Here is a 19,447-nt window from a genome sequence, read left to right as displayed (position 1 = left end):
GCGGTGTAAGATTAAAACTAAAATTACAGGTAAAGAAATTTAATTCATTGATGACGTAAAAAGATATATTCCCCTAGGGAAAGAAAGAAGAGAAACTTGATGCAACCTTTGACTACTGACACTGCCAAGTGTCATCTAACTGCCCAATTATCACGCAAAGACCTGATTTTGCCACCAGCATCAGACAGTTAGGTTTTTTAGCATAAAAACATCTGACAGTAGAGATTACCATCCTGAATCGTGGTAGGGTTTCTTCAAAACCTTCCTACCTATAAAAGCGACACGGTTGCTTCTTTACTGGTGCGGTGCAGTTCGTTCTGCCCTACCCTTTTTTGTTACTTATAAAAGAAATCCTAAAATTTTTCATAAATTCCTCGTCTCTTCTTCGTCGTCGTCATCTATCGTTCCGTTCAACCCCTGATCTCTGACGATTTTATCCTTATTTGATGCCTTCCTTTCCTCTTTTACCCAAACACACACAAAAAAAAATCTCCTTTTTTTTTTTATTTAGTTCGACAATCAATCTGTGTTATTTCTTTTCTCTACAGTTTTGATTGAATAACAAGTGGATAGGGAAATAAAAACTTTTTTTAAAAACTGAAAAATAAAAAACAAGGATCTAAAAGAGTTGGATTAGGGTTCTTTTAATGGCGCAAATTCATGTTCAGTACCAGGCGCCAGTTTCCGGGCCAAACGGCGTTGCTCCCGGACCTGGGGGACCGCAGTTTATGCTGACTTCACTCTATGTTGGGGATCTTGATGCTTCCGTTACCGATGAGCAACTCTTCCAAACGTTTAGCCAGGTGGCTCAGGTCGCCTCAGTAAGAGTTTGTCGGGACTTGGCTACCGGTCGCTCTCTCGGCTACGGCTATGTCAACTATAACAATCCTCGTGATGGTTAGACTTCTACTTAACTTTAAAAACTTGCTCTTTATTAAATAATCAACAATTGAAAGATGTTTGATAGTCATCTCGACTGTGAGTTTTTATTGGAAAAGATATTATTGCAATTACTATAATTGTATAACATTATTGTAATTACTTTGTAATCTAATTTGATTGCAAAGTTTAAGTGTATTATAGTATCTAGGTATTTCTTGCTGATGGTTAATTGTTAATGCTTATTGGAAATGTAAATATGGTTAATTGTTAGTTTTGCTTTGGAACTTCTCATAATGTATGTAGTCTTTAGATATAGAATGCATGTTTGCAACTCCCCAAGAGTGGATCAAACTTGTATGCTAGAAATTAACTTTTTATGATTCATTTCTTTCAAGTCCAGGTTTTTCTTTTGAAAGGACAAGTTGTTGTTTTAGATAATTATAATTTCATTCTTTTGAATTATTCAATTAATTACCAGTGCGCTTTTGTTCTTCCTGTCTACAGCGGCTAGGGCATTGGATCTACTTAATTTCACTCCACTGAATAACAAGCCTATTCGCATCATGTATTCTCAGCGAGATCCTAGTCTTCGTAAGAGTGGCGCTGCAAACATATTTATCAAGGTATTAATCTGTTTTAGTCTTTCTGAATTTGTTTTTCCCCTTTTCTTCCGCTCACTGCTATTATTTTTTCCTGAAATCTCAAAATTCAAATAGTCCTTCTCTTACCTGTTCAAATCTGTGCAGCCATGCTCAGTATTCATGAAAATATATTTGCCAAGTATCCTTTCTCAGACTTCATCTTTCTATTTGTTGTGACCATTCACATGCATGCATGGTTTCTCCTTGTGATATAGTTGGCTTCCAATGTTTACCTAATCCTTTGATTTTTATTTCGACTGCAGAACTTGGACAAGTCTATCGACCACAAAGCATTACATGATACATTTTCTTCATTTGGCAACATTCTTTCGTGCAAGATTGCTACTGATGGTTTTGGCCAGTCTAAAGGCTATGGTTTTGTACAATTTGACAATGAAGAATCTGCTCAAAATGCTATTGATAAATTAAATGGCATGTTGATTAATGACAAGCAGGTCTATGTTGGACCTTTCCTTCGTAAGCAGGAAAGAGACAGTGCTCTAGATAAGACTAAATTTAATAATGTTTATGTGAAAAATCTTTCCGAGTCTACGACAGATGAAGACTTAAAAACAATCTTTGGCGAGTATGGTGAAATTACTAGTGCTGTAGTTATGAGGGATGCAGATGGGAAGTCAAAGGGTTTTGGATTTGTCAACTTTGAAGATGCTGATGCTGCTGCTAAAGCTGTTGAAGCTCTTAATGGAAAGAAGTTGGACGAAAAAGAGTGGTATGTTGGAAAAGCCCTTAAAAAGTCTGAAAGAGAGCATGAACGAAAAGCCCAATATGAGCAGACTTTGAAGGAAGCTGCTGATAAGTTACAGGGTTTGAATTTATACATTAAAAACTTAGATGATGGTATTGGTGATGAAGCGTTGAAGGAACTTTTTTCTGAGTTTGGTACCATTACTTCATGCAAGGTTGTAAAATGATTCTTGGTTGGTTAATCGTTGATGCTAGCTACTGTTTTCTTGTTTCTTTTATATTAAAGTTATTTTCCTTTTTCCCTTCACAACTTTGCAGGTTATGCGTGATCCTAGTGGAATTAGTAAGGGCTCTGGGTTTGTGGCCTTCTCAACCCCTGAAGAAGCATCTCGTGCTGTAAGTTTGAATTTGTTTATCCTTTGGGTGGTCATCTAAAATATGAGGTCATAATCTAATAGGTACATTTGTATTGCATCTACAGCTTGCTGAGATGAATGGTAAAATGGTTGTTAGCAAACCGCTTTATGTGGCGCTTGCGCAGAGGAAAGAAGAGAGAAGAGCAAGGCTACAGGTAATACCTTTAAGGATGATTCCTCGTCCATCTCTTGCCCATCCAGTTTTTTTTTTGGTAGCACAATTTTTATTTCTTCATAGTATCATTTGGCTTTTACTGTAGTCTTGTTTTATAATTTAATAAAAGGAAATGTGTTATAAATTTCTGAAATTCTTGAGCTAATGTTTTCTGTTATCTGAGATTAAGTATTTCTGAAAGCTATTTTGCTTTGTCTTTTTATTTTTCTTGAAAGTATCCTTGTCCAACCCATATGGACATGGGTATCGACCTGTGTCCAACACTCAGCACTTGAGAGTTTGAGTAACATAGTTTGATAGTTCTATGAATCAGTTTGTTTTTCTTTTAGTCGTCTCACAATTGAGTTTCATGTTATTTAGGCTCAGTTTTCTCAGATGAGGCCACTTGCTATTTCTTCTGTCTCTCCTCGAATTCCAATGTATCCTTCTGGTGCTCCAGGTCTTGGCCAACAGTTTTTATATGGGCAAGGACCTCCAGCTATCATTCCTCCGCAAGTAATATATCTTCACTTTTTCTATTCTCTTAAGTTGATATGCTTGATTTCATGTTTTCACTTTTTGGCCTCCTTCATAAGGTGGCATTCTTGCCCATTTGGATGTTTGAGTGATTTGATTTTGTTGAGGACAGTTGAAATATGAATATGCTTGTTTCCTTATGCCATATATTCTAGGCTGGTTTTGGTTATCAACAACAACTGGTTCCTGAAATGAGGCCTGGTGGACCCCCTGTGCCAAATTTCTTTGTTCCTATGGTACAGCAAGGTCAGCAGGGCCAGCGACCAGGGGGACGACGAGGAGCTGGTCCAGTGCAACAGACTCAGCAACCAGTGCCATTGATACAACAGCAAGTAAGCTTTATGCATATGTTTATGAACCTGCGGTTTATGCTTATTCTTTGGCTGAAGTTGTTTGTACTATTCATCCTGCTTGTTTCAGATGCTGCCCAGGGGACGTGTCTATCGTTACCCACCTGGTCGTATGATGCCTGAGGGTCCAATGTCAAATGTTCCCGGTGGCATGCTTTCTGTTCCATATGACATGGGTGGCATGCCAATGCGCGATGCTGGTGTTGGGCAACCTATGCCAGTACCAGCATTGGCTACAGCTCTCGCAAATGCAACGCCTGAACAGCAAAGGACGGTAAGTCCCATTTATTTCTTTCTTTCGCAGTTGGTGGCTTTTATTTATTTATTTATTTATTGAGCCGGGGGGGGGGAGTATTTATCTTCGAGGTCTTAATATTTTTATTGCTTCTTGTGAGCAGATGCTTGGTGAAAGCTTATACCCCCTTGTGGAACGGTTGGAGCGTGATTCTGCAGCCAAGGTTACAGGGATGCTTCTGGAAATGGACCAAACTGAGGTTTTGCATCTCCTTGAGTCACCAGAAGCTTTGAAGGCAAAAGTAGCCGAGGCCATGGAGGTATTGAGGAGTGTTGCTGCTCAGCAACAGGCCAACAATCCAGCAGACCGATTGGCTTCACTATCCCTGAATGATAACCTTGTGTCCTGAGTGCAAAAAAGACTGGAATTGGGCAAATGGGTAACCTGGCACCTTTTATCAACATTGGCCTATATTAGTCTATTAGGATTGAACTTTTGAACTTTTTATATTATGCTACGCTTTTGGTTTTTATAGTGTTTTTTATACTTCTTGTAAGTTCGTTTAATTTCATTGAACCTCTCTTTTATATAAATTAATTTTGGTTCTGAATACATCGTTGACATGCTTTCAAAGTTTATGTTAGGTTTAATTAATATTTGTTTGTGAAGAAATTGATGCTATAAAACGCTTCTTATCATCCGGTGTTGTAGGAAGTTAGTGATGACGCCATGTTTTTATGAAATGGTTTTACCTTTTCAAATCACCATAAAGAGAAAAAGGTTGGTACTCACTCTAAAAACACTCTTATACCAAAAAACATGTGTCCACTAAAATGAACGTATCTAATTTGTTTTCATTAAAAAAAGTTGATAAGAACTTTTTTTTAATTGTTTTTTAGTTTGGGTAAATTTCATAAATAGTCACCCAATTATAAAAAATTTTCATTTTAGGCGTCTAAACAAAAATTTTACAATTTAAGCACCCACGTTACATAGTTCGATCGTTTTGCTCATTCTCGTTAAAATAAAAAACGATAACCTCAAATGGTAGCTAAAAAAATTAGTATAATAACAAATTTAGCCTCGAATTTTACATATTATATCAATTTAGTCATAATTTTAAAAAATCAACCCTCAAAATTTACAAGTCTTAATTTGATTCTAATTCTAAAAAAAATCAAAGAAACATATAAAAATACATAAATATTTTTAAAAATATAATAATAAATTTAAATTTTATATTAATGTTAATATTAATATTAATAAATATAAATATATTGATATTAAATAAAATAAAAATTCTCTCATCTGGTCCCTCTCCCCACCCCACGGTGGTGGGGTGAGGGGAGGGGAGACCGGCTCGGGGACGGTGATGGGGGATTTTTATTTTATTTAATATAAATATTAAAATAAAATTTAAATTTATTATTATGTTTTTTAAATATTTACTTTTATTTATTTTTTTGAAAATATTTATGTATTTTTATATATTTCTTTGAACTTTTTAGAATTAGGATCAAATTAAGATTATATGTGAAAATTGAAGGTTAATTTTTAAAATTATGAAAATTTGAGGGCTAAATTTATTATTATACTGATTTTTTAACTGTCATATCAATTTTCCATTTGTGATTTTTATGGGAGTAACTAAAATGACCAAACTATTTAACGTAGATGCTTAAATTGCAAACATTATATTTTGGGTGCCTAAAATGAAAAAAAAACTTATAATCAAGTGACTATCTGTGTAATTTACCCTTTTAGATTTATATTTTCATTATTTAAAAGAAATTTTTATTTATCATGTTTTTTAAAATTTTAAAAATAAAAGTAAAAAGTATTTTCAAAAATCACGGAGAAAAAAATGTTTTATTATAAGCATTTAAATTAAGACGTAATTATTTATCATACATTTTAATAAGACAGACATTTCACATCCGTAAAAATTTGAAATTATGAACTAGTGCTTAATTTAGTGGTTTTGGTAAGATTAAAAATAATGATAGTAGTGAAATTATATATAGTAGCAGTGGGATTAAAAATTACTGTTGATGGAATCTTATGTATTGGCCTAATGGTCAGAGTATCTATTGCTTAAGATTTTATCTTTCTCTTGTAAGTTGCAAAAAAAAAAACACCAGTGATAGACATTTTTTATACAATGTACTTGAACCTGTATCTTTTATATTACCGATGTCAATTGAAGTAAGAATCAATTTATTTCAAATAATAATTATTAAATTTTTATATATTCCTAATAATAATTAAAATTATAATATTTTATTTTATAAATTTATTTATTATTTAATTTAAATATATATCAGGTAAATAACTTAAATGTTAAAAATATAATTATTGAAGATAATCAAATCACAAGTTAAAATATAATTAACTTAAAATGTATAAAAAAATAAACGAATAAAATTGAAATATGTGCATGGGTGGTGAAATTACAATACATAATTACAAATCTGCATGTGTTTCTGACGAAGGATTTAAATGTAAAACAAGATAAAAGAAAGGTATAAAAAATAAGGTTACACAGTCACTGAAGGTTGAGTTGCAAAATAACCTTAATTATAATAAACAGGACTTAACTGGCGTCTGGCGGCCGTCGGCTTCTGAATTTATATATAAGGTTTGCGGCGTGGGCTAATATGGTTTGGCCTTGTTGAAAATTCAGTAGTAATTTAAAATGAATTAAAAAATACTTTTTCTTTTTTGTATAGATTTCGAGCGGTTCAGACTTCAGACATTTGCCCCCCATTTTCGAAACAATGGTTCTTTTTTCGTCTTTCCTAGTATAGTATGTGAGTGGCACCACGTAATTGGGGAAGTAACGTAATACACGCTTTCATATTCAGCCACATGTTCAGTTGCCGAATCTACCAGCTCTTGCGGCTTAGTACAGCCGAGCCCTACTCACCCTTACTCCGCCGGTCCAGATGTAGCTAAATTTCAGGAGAGTTTTGATTCTTTTTTTAGTTAAAAATTCCAACGGCTGTCAAGGTAGAGATCATTGAGGTTTTATCCAACAAAACTCGGGGTAATTTTTGTCCTTCCCGTTCACGCATTACAACCAATGAAATCCCTCCACGTATGCAAAACTCCCCCATTCCTCTCACTCTCAACATATATGAGAGGAAAAGGTACACATGAAAAGGAGACTAACACACTCGCAGTGAAACTTAAGGGGCACGCTTCGTCGCTTCGTGTTTTATACCCCAAAACCCCCCAACCCAATCGAAGTCTCTTCTCTTGTTCCCTAAAATCGAATTTGGGAAAGCTAAAACCCTACGGAAAAAAAATCGTTTCGTTTTCTGATTCGACTAAAAATTCCCCTAAAATGTCAAACAATCAAAATTCGAATCTTCCCTTGATAGATATAGGAGGAGGTTCATCCAGAGCAAGTTCGCCGTATCATTTTCCACCTGGTTGTCGATTTTACCCTTCCGAGGAGGAGCTTCTAAACCATTACCTGACTGGGAAAAACAGTTCCGTCGCCGCCGATCGCTCTGATGCGTACGGATCCGATTTTATCAGGGAACTTCATTTGTACGATTATAAGCCGTCAGATTTACCGGAGGGCGCGTGCTTTGTGCACGGATATAAGGGGAGAAGAAGGCACTGGTTTTGTTATACCAAGAGTAAAGGTGGGAGGGGGAGGAGAAGGGCAAAGGGTGGGTTTTGGAGGAAAATTGGAAAAGTTAGGGATGTGTTTGATGGAGGAAATGTTAAGTTGGGGACTAGAACTAAATTTGTGTTTTATGAGATGAATTCAGTTAAGGCTGCTGTTAGGACTCCTTGGATTATGTATGAGTATGCACTCCTTCACCGCCACAAGGTAAAAAGAAATTAAATTTCTTTATTTTGTTTAATCATCCTTTGTATAGAAGTTTTAATTTGGGGGGTATTATGTTGAGGAATTACTTTTTGTTATTGCTGTTTGGTAGGTAATGGTAGTCGGAACTGACCAATTTTGTATCTATTGCAGATTTAATTGTCCTCTCTCCAGTCTCCAACAAACCATCCTTCTTTTTTAGTTTGTTTTTGTAGCTTATGCTCTAAAACCACATAGCCCCTACCCTTTTTTTTAATGCTTATAAATATGACTGGCTCTTTTCATTATTTATCTTCTGCGGGCCAAATTTTTTTCAAAATTCTGGTGGCTCAGCATGTTGGAAAGCTGTATTGTTGTTTTTCTAAAATAGATGATGCATCATTGTTCATTGTAGTGATCATATTCTTGGACTTATGTTCAGTTGGTGAGGCAAATATGTGCAAAAGGATTTGTTTTTCTGAAGAGCCACATAAAATTTATTTCCTTCTTGTTTTTCTTTGTCAATTGTAGTAAGAAGAGTACCTACCTGCCTGTGTGGATTGGAATACTCTTGAGTCCTCAATAAAGGAAATCTCTGCTCAATTATTGTAGTGAAATCTAAGTAAATATCCCACTTTCATGTCGATACTCTTTGGAAAATATGAACTTTGCCGCAATTAGTTTTGCCTGTTTGTGAGATATACTATGCCAAATGTGAACTTATATGTTTAGGTTGATTTCATTAGTTGGGGAGGGTCTGGGACTGTTACTTCATAAAAGTGATGTCTCTACCATCTGCAGGCTTCTTTTGTGCTATGCCGAGTTTTCATCAAATCTCGAGCTAGAAATAGTGTATCAGAGAATGTTTTAAGTTGTGCAGAAGAAGCTGTTTCAGCTATACGTCACATTGGAATTCAGCATGATGGATTTCTGAGACCTGACACTCTTGAAGCTGAAATCAATGGTGATGACTTTACTAAAGAGCTAGATGATCCAATAACAATTGGACCTGTTTCTGTTGCAAGTTTTGAGTTTCCTTCAGGCATTCCACCAGACCTGCCCGATGATATGGTAACCTAGTTTGGCATATTTTACTTTCATGGATGTCATATTACTGTCAATTCCTTTCCATTTTGTCTATACTATTATTTTAGCTACCATTCAAGGCTTTTGTGGAGTTTCTTTTCTAACAAAGTTTACATGTATTTCAAATCTCTGTTCTTGACAGTGGTCATATGTATTCGTAATTATAAAAGTAATTATCATTGACAACTTGTTTATGTCATGGTTGAGCATTAAAAGAAGGGTACTCCAATCTTTTGAGGTCATCACATTACAAACTAGATAGCCCCTGTTTCTCCCATATTTGCTTGTTGTACATCTATCTTGAAGTTTTCCCTATGCCAAGTCTTAACTCCACAAATGTTAAGCATGTCTAAACTTTTATCACATGAGCATTTGCTAGATGTTGCATTCTTCCCTAAAATTAAACATGTTTTGTGTGCAATGGCTGTTATGCAGGTGGGGCCTCGGCTAACTACCAGTGAGTTACTTTCAATTGTAGAAGAAGATTTTATGGAGTTGGACGATCTCAGTTGATTGTACATCATACGCACCATAAAGAAAATAGGACCTGTTACCTTCTGAAATATCAAGAGAATGATTAATATATTCAAGAATCTAATAGGAAAAAAGAAATTTTCAAATCATATGAATAGAGAGAATTCTAATGGCAGGATCACTCACCTCGTAAGGTCCTTTTTCTTCCCTTTTATCTCTAGTCCCTGGATTGATAACATGCGTGTAAATTTTAGTAAATTTATCTGTTTGCACACCTTGCAGGCAGCACTCATGTGACTAATATCAAGAACTTTGCTTCAGAATAATTTATCTAGAAGCTATGTTTCAGAAGAATCAAATTATCTGGAATTTTTCCTTCTCAAGAATTAAGTGTGTGGTACATTGGACGGGTCTGATAATTTTCAACATTGGTTGCTTCACCTGGATTCCGTGTTCTCTTATTTCTCTGGTGATGGTGGGTCGAGACTTTTTGCTCACTCACTTCTCAAATGCCTTTATTTGGGCATGTCTTTCTTCTTCTAGCCTGTTTTATATCGTTTCTAAGCTTTCTCATTGCAGAACTGCACACAACTGTATAATAATACTGTTTTCCTTGAAACATCCATGTGGCCACCCTTGGGAAAGCCATTCCTTTTTTAAGACTGTCTGTAATCCACTTTGAAACGCCCTTGCTGTGGTAGATAAATTAGACGATTGAATCTAAATAAATTAGGATGAAACTGTTTTAACTTGTAGGTTCGCTGTACTTATATTTGCTGCTTGAGAGCTTTGAGAAGATGCAGCCACTGCCACGTGGTCATTGGTTGAATCAGTCTGAATATGCAGCGGTAGAAAAGAATGACTGTCATTCCTTCCCGGTTCCTACAGTCCATTATGTGGTAACCAAAGACATTGCATTCGTCCCATTTGGATTTAAATTTCTTGGCAGGCACCTCCGTTTTCCAATCTGCCATGTGCATTAACATTATATTTATCACTGCATTCATGACATCCACCACCTCTCTCATATGCTAATGCATGCTGCTAGGGATAGGTCACTTGGTCCTCTGTGTAGTATTCCCCCCCCCCTTCCCCCCCGGGGCAAAAGAAAAACCCTGAGTCATAATAATTCACATGCTTTACTCATTTTCAATTAATTGATTGATGGGTCAGTCGCTCCCACCACCCACCATTCTGAAACAGGTCTTGAAGATATTCTCTGGGGTTTAAATCACATAATTGCGAACAACTACACCCGTCCTTTTAACTGGCTGGTGTTTCCTTTAAAAATTTATTACCAATAATAAGAATTATGATTATATTATGTATGAGTTAAAAATACCAGGAGCATTATAAAATGCATAAATGTCGGTCTCAATATAATATAAATTCTGAATGTGTGCAAATCTGTGATATAAACGGAAGATATATAAAACACAAAAAGCTGAAAATAGATGAATTGGAAGTCTAGTTCCAATCCCAACTTGCAAGCATGTATGTACTCTTTTAATTAAAGTCAAATCTCCTTTCTCTCCTCCTGTTTTATTTTATGTTTCCTTTTTGGATTTAGTGCCTAATGTCCAAACTAATGGTCCATGATTAGTTCTAAATATACGGAGTGTTGGTATCATATGTAGATGGTAGTCCCCTCTCTCTCTAAAGCAAATGCCACGTTTATAATATTCCCTTTGGAAAATGGAGAATAATCAATTCTTATCTCGTTAATAAAAATTTTCAATAAATGACATTGCATGATGTGGTTGTATATGCTGTACCCATATGTCCAGATGGACACATTTTTTAGGATAAAAAAACGAGGTAGAGCAAAGCAACCACCTTTGAATGGTTTGAAAGAAGAAAAATCAAATTAAAAAAAAGGTAGGAAAGCAGTGGAAGCTAAAAGGAAAGAGCCCCTTCATGATTGAGATATGAACGCCAAGGGGCTAAATATCAAAAACAAATTTGAAAGAAAAGGGGGGGGGAGCAAAGAACCTGCATAAATACTCATTGGGGGGGGGAGAGGAAGGAACTTTTAGGGTCATTGTATTCACACCTCTTTTAAGCTAAGCAATGATATTTGCTGTGCATTCACTGCATTTCTTCGTTTGACATATTCCACCTAAAACTACAGGTCAGAGAATTTAAGTTATTACCCATATCATAAGATAGTGCATAATTTTTATTGTTCTTTGTAAGTGGATATGACTTCCCAAATCTCACCAACAAGAAGATTTTTTTTTGAAGAAACATCTTATGGAAATAAAAAAGAAACAAATTCCACTTATGGTTAAAATTCTAAAAGCAATCAAAACTTTTAGGTGCATAAGGAAAAAAAGGGTAAAAAAAATCAAGCTATTCAAGTGGGGTCGATTCTATATAAATATATTATATATCAAAGCCACGTTTGAATTTAACACGGTAACAATTTTACATGTCATGTTCATGTATTTGGAAAAAAGACGAGTCTTTATTTTAAATTGGAAATTAATTGGGCTCATTGGTAAAAAAGCAAGGTGGCCAAGGGTGGCTCCTCATAAAAGGAAAGGGAGAGAAAGAGGGATGCATGTGGACGAGTTAGAAGAGTTAAAAGAGTTGAGGCCTAAAGAGAGGGGAAGGCAGGCAGGTACTTGGCGTGAACGAGATGGTAACAAAACAAACAGAGAAGGTTTAGTGTTTGTGGGGCTTTTACCTACAGACCGCATTGGGATGGGAGACGGGTTTTAATTATATTAAATATTATATATTTAGTTTCATTATTATACATTTAAGTTTTAGAGATAGGGAGAGTGTGAAGGGAAAAGGGATGTTATTTATTTATTTTTATGATATAGAGATAATAAGGAAGAGAGGAAAAAAAATCTTTACTAGGAAAAGAGAGAGATCAAAAGATGGAGACATGAAAGCTATTCGGTAAGCGGACAGCTTTGCATAGTTATTGTTGTTTGTTTAAGCATTTGTTTTTTTTTTCTCTCTTCTTTTTCTTTTTTGTTATTCAATTCTTTGTTTGGAAACTGCTCTTATGACCATTACTCTCTTTTCTTTTTTATCTTTGTCTTTCTCTTTCTGCAGGGTTATTTGGTAAATTACAGGTAATCTATCCCTTTGTTTCTTGTTTTGAGTATATTTGATTTTATCTTTCAAAGGCTCTCTCTCTTCCTCCCATTGCTCAAGTGGGTTTTTTTTCTTCTTTGTCTTTCCTTTCTTGAGAAGGGAGAGGAGAATAGCTTTAAGACAGCTTTTATATCCTTTTTTTTGTCCCACCCCTCTCATCCTGTGTTTTCTTGTTTAGATTCTCTTAGATCGATCAAGGTCTCTGATTTTTACCCTTTAGGTGAGCTCTTTGGTTGTATTTCATGTTTATTTCTGCTTGATCGGTTGATGGTCAGATGAGATGTGGATGATATTCTCACTGGGTTCCCCCCCTTTTAATTTCTTGGTTTTGGCTTAAAAAGTGTTCCTTTATTTTTTTGTTCAAAGTTTTGATTTTGATTTTATTTTTGGTTTTGTTTTGGAAATCCGCATATTCCTGTTGGAGATTTTTCCTGTCTAAGGTCTGTAGCTTTTGCTATGTTTTTTCTGGATTTCTTTTGTTATTGAGACCGTCTCTCGTAATAGCTGATATGTAGAGAGATGGCGTTTATGGTTACCATGTTTGACCCTTGCGGTTGTGTTTGATTTAGTTGTTTTTTCCTTCTTCTTTGCTTTATTTCTGTTGTATGGTGGCTTTGGGGTTGGGGTAATAGGGGGGTTGCTGACTGCTCAGGGAAAAATATAGGAGAGAATTAACTACAACTGGAATGCCTCTGTCTTGCTTATGCGTTCAGTTTAGGGTTCTGTTTTTTTTTGCTTTTCTTCTCTATGGTTCTTGTTTATAGGAGAGAAATAACTGCTGTCTTATTGCTGCTGCTTTGGTTCCTCCCTAATGTTTTATAGTTCAGATTTAGTTCCTCCGTGCCCTTTTTATGGTTCTATGTTTTGTTGACCTAGTTTAGGATGGGGGTTTCAAACCTTTGTGATGTATATAAATGTCTAAATACCCTATATGGATTAAATTTGGGATATCTTCACATTTGGTTGTCTTTGTTGATGCTATTCTGCACTGAACCAATCTATATCTCTATGTTGATTTATTTGCATTGTCTAAACCCTATACCAGTGGTTGCAGGTTGAGAGGCCACTTGGCTTAATTACTTACTGCTTGTTGTTCCTCCTGATTACTGCATTTGCTTGTAATTTCTGGTTCCTGCTTCTGTAGCCTCATTGCATTCTATTATTTCTACTAAGCAACATAACTCGGACTTGACTTACTCTCTTGCTATAGTAATCTGGAAATAGATGGAAGCATATTTATGAAATTTTGTCCTGCATTATTCTACATAAGTACATTTTCTAGAAGCATTTTTTATATAAAGGGAAGGGGGTAGTGGTTGTCCATGGATCGAATTCAGGATGGTTGTCAACTAGACTTGAACACAAGTTCTTTGCCACTTCACCTGTAGTTCATTTGACTTCCTAGAAGCATATTTAATGCCTGCTCTCTAACTTTGTTGTGATTTTATGGTGGCTTATTTTCTATTGGAATATTGTTCAGGACTGCACAATAATTTGTTTGGAAGTTCATACAAGTTGTAATGCAAGGCCAAAGGGGTACTTTTGGTTCCTTGCCTGAAACCTTATTTGATCATGGGTCTTCATCAAGTAATGCTGCTATAGACCAGCAAGTATGCTGGAATAATATCCGAAATCCCATTGAAAGCAGATTGTCGGATTGTTTGCTGTCAGCTAATGATGCGAATATTGGACATGGGAACTCTAATGCTGGAGAGGATCAGGAGCTGGGTCGGTGCAGCTTGGGAGAGCCTAGCTCTAGTGGCACACTGAGTGTTGTAAGCCATAACGAGCGGAAAATGAACCATGGGTGGTCATCTTCCATGAGTGCTTCTTCAAGTTCTGGTCCTAGGTTAGAAGAACGGCGTTATGAACAGGGCACTCTATTCGGCCAAAGTTCCAATTCTAATACAGTTCCCCAGGATATCAACTTGAATGCAGGCTTAATGGATGATGATAATAACTGTCAAGATACAGAACAGTCTAATCTGTATAAGCCTAGTGGATCTCAAAATGAGCGGATTTCAGCTTTTACTGGTCCCGAAGCTTTTCTTCTTTCATCTGGAAGTGGTGGGTATGTCATGGGTGATAATGATAGAAGACCTGTTTGCCCTTATGAGGGCCGTCGTGCATCCTGCAAAAGAAAGACACTTGAAGGAAATGTTGGGCAGTCCTCATCAAGTGGAAGTTCTAGCTACTTTCATCGAGGTGAAAATAGTGGGTGCCGTGGACTTCCTGTTAGCTATAGCACTGGAAGTAGTGTGAATATATCTGCTCCCTCAGGACAGGTGCACCCTAGACTTGGATTGGATGTAAGAGGATCAGCTTCTAGCAGCATTCATGAACCAATTGTTTTACCACCTGCAGAGGGCTCTCACAGGAATTTCCGCCGTAGAATTAATCCTTCAAGTATGCAAGAGCCTATTGCTCCTCCAATTTTTCCTACAGGTGATACAGCCAGGCAGTCTGTTGTTTTGTCCTCTCAGCAGTCATCAAGACTTATTCCAACCGATCATTCTCTTGAGTTAAGGTCAGCACCGGTGGCAGATAATGCAAGCTCACAAAACTTAAATGTTGTAAATCATGTTCCAACTTTGCCGAGAAATATGCAACCATTTAGGTGGAATGGAGGTTCTGGTTCAAGAGTCGGCAGTTCAAGTTCCAATTTATCTGTGGTTAGAGATTTTGTACCATGTGAGGGGCCTCAATCAAGAAGCATTGCTAGAAACCTATTAGATCATCCTATGTTTGTTCCTGCACCAGAATTGAGACCTATGGTGAGGAATCCAGTAAATCGAGGTTTAGGCACAGGAAATGCAAGTGTTCCTGGAAATGTTGCTTCTACATATCGAGGTGGCTCAAGTTCTGGTGCCAATGCATCATCTGCTTCCACATGGGTTCCTCATCCCAACCCTTCACCACAATACCCACGGAGATTGTCAGAACTTGTTCGTCGATCATTGACGTCTTCCGCTGGTGCTGAATCTGGAGGTCATGTCAATCATTCTCCACTTCCTTCAGGACTTCCTACTTCCCCAGAAGAGATGCTGCTTTCCTCCGGTGTACCTAATCAGGGCCACCATCGTCAATACCCTAGGTCAGTCTCATGGTTGGAGAGACAAGATGCTGGCTTCCAAGGAATTCCCCATTCATTGCGGACCTTGGCTGCTGCTACTGAAGGAAGAAGCAGGCTTCTTGCGTCCGAGGTTTGCCCTAGAACTGCATCTTTTCTTCTTGTGATAGTTTTATCATTTCCTTAAATTTTAAACATAAGGTAATACAGGTGATTCCCTTGGCATTATGAGTACTTGATTTACCGCCAGTTTTAACTTCTGCATTATAATGCGATGCTGATTGTGGATAAGAACATGTATATGCTGTTCTTTTCCTAGTTGCTTTTGTTTGAAAGAAATGCCGTAGGGCCTTGTTATCCAAAATGCTTGCACCTATACTATGAATCACTCATTCATTTGTTGCACTTTACTCTCTATTTTTACTGCACAAGGGCAAATGCCATTTACCTTGTAAAGTATTTGTTTTACCCGTACACTACATACTTTTCCAATTTTAAATGTTCTACCAAAGAACCGCTTAACTGGATCTGACATTCTGTTTATGGGGCAGATACGCAATGTCTTGGATCTCATGCGTAGGGGTGAGAACTTGCGTTTTGAGGTAATGTTTCTGATATTTATGGTGTAATTCGAAGCAGTTCTTCATCAATTGAATCATGGAAGCATGAAGATTTGCCTTCTCTTTTATTGTTTATTTGTCAATATAGTCATACTCAAATGTTGTTTATGGATGAGAATTTACTTATGACCTAACAAGTGACATTTTCTTTCTAATACTGTTTTTGTGGCAGGATGTTATGATCCTTGATCAATCAGTATTTCTTGGGGTAGCTGATATTCATGACCGGCATAGGGATATGCGGCTCGATGTTGATAACATGTCTTATGAGGTATAATCTTTATATTCTTGGCATCTATGACATCTAGTATCCTTTCCGAGTGAACATTCTCATAGTAGAACTTTTGTGTGGGTAATAGGAGTTATTGGCTCTGGAAGAGCGAATTGGTAATGTAAGCACAGGGTTGAGTGAGGAAGCCATATTAAACCGTCTGAAACGACAAAAGTACTCTAGTACACCAGGAGCTCAGTCAGAGGCAGAACCGTGTTGTATTTGTCAGGTAATTAATTTTTCTCTTTTGCAGTTTCCTTACTGATTCTATGAACCCCAATAAGCATTTGTTTACAAACTTGCAGGAAGAATATAATGATGGAGAAAATCTTGGGACACTGGAATGTGGCCACAACTTCCATGCCGATTGCATTAAACAATGGTTGGTGCGCAAAAACTTGTGCCCCATTTGTAAAACAACTGGTCTGACTAAATGAGAAGACGAAGAAAAAGTGGCATCCAAGCTTGTACTCATTAAAACTTGATGCCTTCAAATGTTTTCCATAAGCAGCCTTTTAAGTGTTCACACCGAGATAATCCATGGCAATTCTAATTCAATTGCCTGAGCCATTTTTACTTCCAATTATGTCAAACAAAGCAAAGCTTCTGGGTGGAGTGGATAACACAAATGCTTGAAGCACTGGGAACAGAAAAGCTAATTTCTATGTTTTTTTCATTCTATCATTGCACTTGCACTATTAGTTTTTATGTATGGAATCTTCAGCCCATTGGCGACATAGATTATTGATTATCTTTATATTTTTATGCTCTCCTTTTTGGTTCCGTTCAATTTTTGGGTGGGGGAAAGGTGGTGGTGATGTTGGGAACCATATTTCTGTCAATTTCTCTTTTGTGGTTGAATGGAATATATATTATGTCAAACTTCTAAATTATTTAAAGAGCCCTCAATTATGGAGCTTTGAAATGTCTAAAATCATTAGCCTCATTATATTGAAGTTTTTGTTGTGTCTGCTTCAATAATTCCTTGAAATTGAGATAGGGGGAATGCTTGGTCACTTGTCAGAGATGATATTGACACCAACCGTCATCAGCTTAAAAAGAGTAATGCTTTGACAATAAAGAAGGCTTGAAAGCAACCTCCATAATTAACATAAGCTCGCAAACAGGCAAAACCCATACTCCCTTGTTTGAGTTGTTAGTTTACCATCATTTGAGTGCCGACCTTAACAAATCGTTTGAAACTCAACCTGCTAGATAATTTGCAAAATGTGTCCCAATCCCCCATTATCATTATTATTATCTCACAAAGATTATGCTAAACTTTGAAAGGCATAGGCATGGTAGGAGTGAAAGAATCTTTTGCCAGAGCAACCACCAAACTCTGCAAATTGTAGCTTTTAGGTGATGGTAATGAAAGAAAAAGGGGGAGTAATCTATCTGTAATCCCATGGTTTTGGTTTGTGACAGATCATCTTGTTTCGAACACGCAACCAAAAATAATGAGCCTCGGGAATTGCAGGATTGGGTAAGTCCTTTTTTAATTAATGCTGTTTTCAGGCCAAGCTGACGTTTTGGTTGGATAAGACAGTGAAGGCTGAAACTGTCCCTTTGACTTTTTGCTCCTTTTCTTTCTTTCTTCTTCTTCTTCTTCCTACAATGTTTTTAAAGTATCAACGCGGATTACATTAGTTACACCGACGCCCCTTGAATGTTCCTTAATATCATTTCCAACCCTCGACCCTTAATATATTAAATTTTTATGGTTTATAAAGGAATAAAACTCAAAACTATATAAGAAATTTGATTAAATATGTAATGTTATGCATGAATTATGATTTTGTCTAATTTTATATATGAAATTTGATTTGATTTGATTGATTCAATTTTCACAATTTACTAAAACAATTATATATGGCATACACAAATAATTATATTTACCTAATATAAAAATGTTATGTATTTATTTCTTTAAATGTGTATAATTAAATCACAACACAAAATATATGCACCAAATCAAAGTTCATGTATTAAATTGCACATTGAATCAAGTTTATATGTAATTTTGAGATTTATCTCATTTATAATTAATATATTTTTAAACTCCACAAATGGGTTGAAAGTTTGACAAATGTGTCATAGGGTATAGTAAAAAATGTATATAAAAATAAATAAATGTGACCAGGGCAAAGTCAGGAAAAAGTTTTACGGGGCCGAAATTATATTGTCTATATCTTTGTAATTTTTAAAATATTAAATCAAAATTTTATTACTTTTAGGAGAATCGAAGTGTAATTTTCCATTTTAAGGAGGCGGGGCCCTTGCCAACTCCTAAATCCGCTTCTGAATGTGACACTTATCATACTCTCAAGATACTTGTGGAATCTAAATCAATCAACTTCAAAAACATGAATTAAATAATTACCTTTATTTTAACTTGTGTTTATTTTTTTAATAATCTAAGGCTTTATAAGGATAATTATTTTAGGCACTTGAAGGTAGAATTAAAAACGCATAATAATTTTACCTTGTATTTTTTAATTATATTTTTTAGTTTTTTAATATATTAAAAGACACATGTCAACACTAACAAGTATGGTATGTAATGCTATGATAGATAATGCATGTTTGAACTTTGAAAACAATATTGTTGGGGGAGACAATTATAAATAAAAGAGACATGAAAATAAAAAAAAAACATATTAACATCATAGCCGTAATTGTAGAGATTTTTATTTATTACAATATCAATGCATGAATAATAATCCAAAGACTTGCTCTGTGTTTTGTTCTTCATTGAACATTGAAAAAGCATTGACTGTATTAAGAAACTTGTTAGATGTTTGTCTCAACGTGCAAATTTTTATGGAATTTGAGAGTGGAAATGATTAGTTCTCGCAGAGTTCTAAAAGTAATCAACTTATGTCACGTGATTCTTTTTCCTGTAAATAGAATATCACAATTTAAATATGAAACAATTGCTCTTGTTGTCTTAAGATTCGTGGAATTTAGGAATCTTAATGATCAAATCTTGACAAACACAGAGAATCAACTTAGATTATTTGCTGTAGATAGAAACCCATGAATTTGGTTTAAAAAATGGGATAAAAACAACTA

The 19,447-nt window shown here is 35.8% G+C and overlaps 3 protein-coding genes across 8 annotated transcripts; all 3 read left to right on the top strand.

The window, feature by feature from the left end:
- The first annotated feature begins 229 nt into the window (after positions 1-229).
- Positions 230-4,532, top strand: LOC107903180 (polyadenylate-binding protein 2). 2 transcript variants are annotated; one of them, XM_041094155.1, is made up of 9 exons: positions 230-897; positions 1,387-1,505; positions 1,787-2,443; positions 2,547-2,624; positions 2,710-2,799; positions 3,180-3,314; positions 3,578-3,667; positions 3,756-3,959; positions 4,084-4,532. In XM_041094155.1, the coding sequence occupies exons 1-9, from the start codon at positions 648-650 to the stop codon at positions 4,327-4,329; spliced, it is 1,869 nt and encodes a 622-aa protein (XP_040950089.1). In that variant the 5' UTR covers positions 230-647; the 3' UTR covers positions 4,330-4,532. The 2 variants fall into 2 exon arrangements, with proteins under 2 accessions (XP_040950089.1, XP_016684712.1); XM_016829223.2 differs by having other exon boundaries at positions 3,491-3,667.
- Positions 4,533-6,750: 2,218 nt separating this feature from the next.
- On the top strand, positions 6,751-10,049 carry LOC107905587 (NAC domain-containing protein 67). 2 transcript variants are annotated; one of them, XM_016832280.2, is made up of 4 exons: positions 6,751-7,764; positions 8,542-8,811; positions 9,262-9,494; positions 9,583-10,049. In XM_016832280.2, the coding sequence occupies exons 1-3, from the start codon at positions 7,003-7,005 to the stop codon at positions 9,337-9,339; spliced, it is 1,110 nt and encodes a 369-aa protein (XP_016687769.2). In that variant the 5' UTR covers positions 6,751-7,002; the 3' UTR covers positions 9,340-9,494; positions 9,583-10,049. The 2 variants fall into 2 exon arrangements, with proteins under 2 accessions (XP_016687769.2, XP_016687770.2); XM_016832281.2 differs by having other exon boundaries at positions 6,825-7,764; positions 9,262-9,489.
- Positions 10,050-11,281: 1,232 nt separating this feature from the next.
- On the top strand, positions 11,282-17,134 carry LOC107905586 (probable E3 ubiquitin-protein ligase RHG1A). Of its 4 annotated transcripts, XM_016832276.2 has the most exons (8): positions 11,802-12,210; positions 12,370-12,389; positions 12,590-12,631; positions 13,892-15,614; positions 16,033-16,083; positions 16,274-16,372; positions 16,461-16,601; positions 16,678-17,134. In XM_016832276.2, exons 4-8 carry the CDS (start codon positions 13,932-13,934, stop codon positions 16,807-16,809), a joined length of 2,106 nt encoding a protein of 701 aa, XP_016687765.1. In that variant the 5' UTR covers positions 11,802-12,210; positions 12,370-12,389; positions 12,590-12,631; positions 13,892-13,931; the 3' UTR covers positions 16,810-17,134. The 4 variants fall into 4 exon arrangements, with proteins under 4 accessions (XP_016687767.1, XP_016687765.1, XP_016687768.1 ...); XM_016832278.2 differs by lacking the exon at positions 12,590-12,631 and having other exon boundaries at positions 11,282-12,210; XM_016832279.2 differs by lacking the exons at positions 12,370-12,389; positions 12,590-12,631.
- Positions 17,135-19,447: the final 2,313 nt, after the last annotated feature.

This window comes from Gossypium hirsutum, chromosome D05, assembly GCF_007990345.1.
Source record: "Gossypium hirsutum isolate 1008001.06 chromosome D05, Gossypium_hirsutum_v2.1, whole genome shotgun sequence".
In the NCBI taxonomy this organism is placed as follows: Eukaryota; Viridiplantae; Streptophyta; class Magnoliopsida; order Malvales; family Malvaceae; genus Gossypium; species Gossypium hirsutum.
Note: the sequence above shows the minus strand (reverse complement) of the source record. Positions and strands in the feature narration are given on the sequence as shown.

What these genes read in the sequence shown, in the direction of transcription:
- LOC107905587 (XM_016832280.2), top strand. Translation starts at nt 7,003, where the DNA reads ATGAAATCCCTCCACGTATGCAAAACTCCCCCATTCCTCTCACTCTCA. An exon ending in CACTCCTTCACCGCCACAAG is followed by an intron (nt 7,765 to 8,541) that starts GTAAAAAGAAAT and finishes TACCATCTGCAG; the next exon opens with GCTTCTTTTGTGCTATGCCG. An exon ending in CAGACCTGCCCGATGATATG is followed by an intron (nt 8,812 to 9,261) that starts GTAACCTAGTTT and finishes GCTGTTATGCAG; the next exon opens with GTGGGGCCTCGGCTAACTAC.
- LOC107903180 (XM_016829223.2), top strand. Translation starts at nt 648, where the DNA reads ATGGCGCAAATTCATGTTCAGTACCAGGCGCCAGTTTCCGGGCCAAAC. An exon ending in CTGCAAACATATTTATCAAG is followed by an intron (nt 1,506 to 1,786) that starts GTATTAATCTGT and finishes TTTCGACTGCAG; the next exon opens with AACTTGGACAAGTCTATCGA. An exon ending in CTGAAGAAGCATCTCGTGCT is followed by an intron (nt 2,625 to 2,709) that starts GTAAGTTTGAAT and finishes TTGCATCTACAG; the next exon opens with CTTGCTGAGATGAATGGTAA.
- LOC107905586 (XM_016832278.2), top strand. Translation starts at nt 13,932, where the DNA reads ATGCAAGGCCAAAGGGGTACTTTTGGTTCCTTGCCTGAAACCTTATTT. An exon ending in GCAGGCTTCTTGCGTCCGAG is followed by an intron (nt 15,615 to 16,032) that starts GTTTGCCCTAGA and finishes TTTATGGGGCAG; the next exon opens with ATACGCAATGTCTTGGATCT. An exon ending in TTGATAACATGTCTTATGAG is followed by an intron (nt 16,373 to 16,460) that starts GTATAATCTTTA and finishes TGTGGGTAATAG; the next exon opens with GAGTTATTGGCTCTGGAAGA.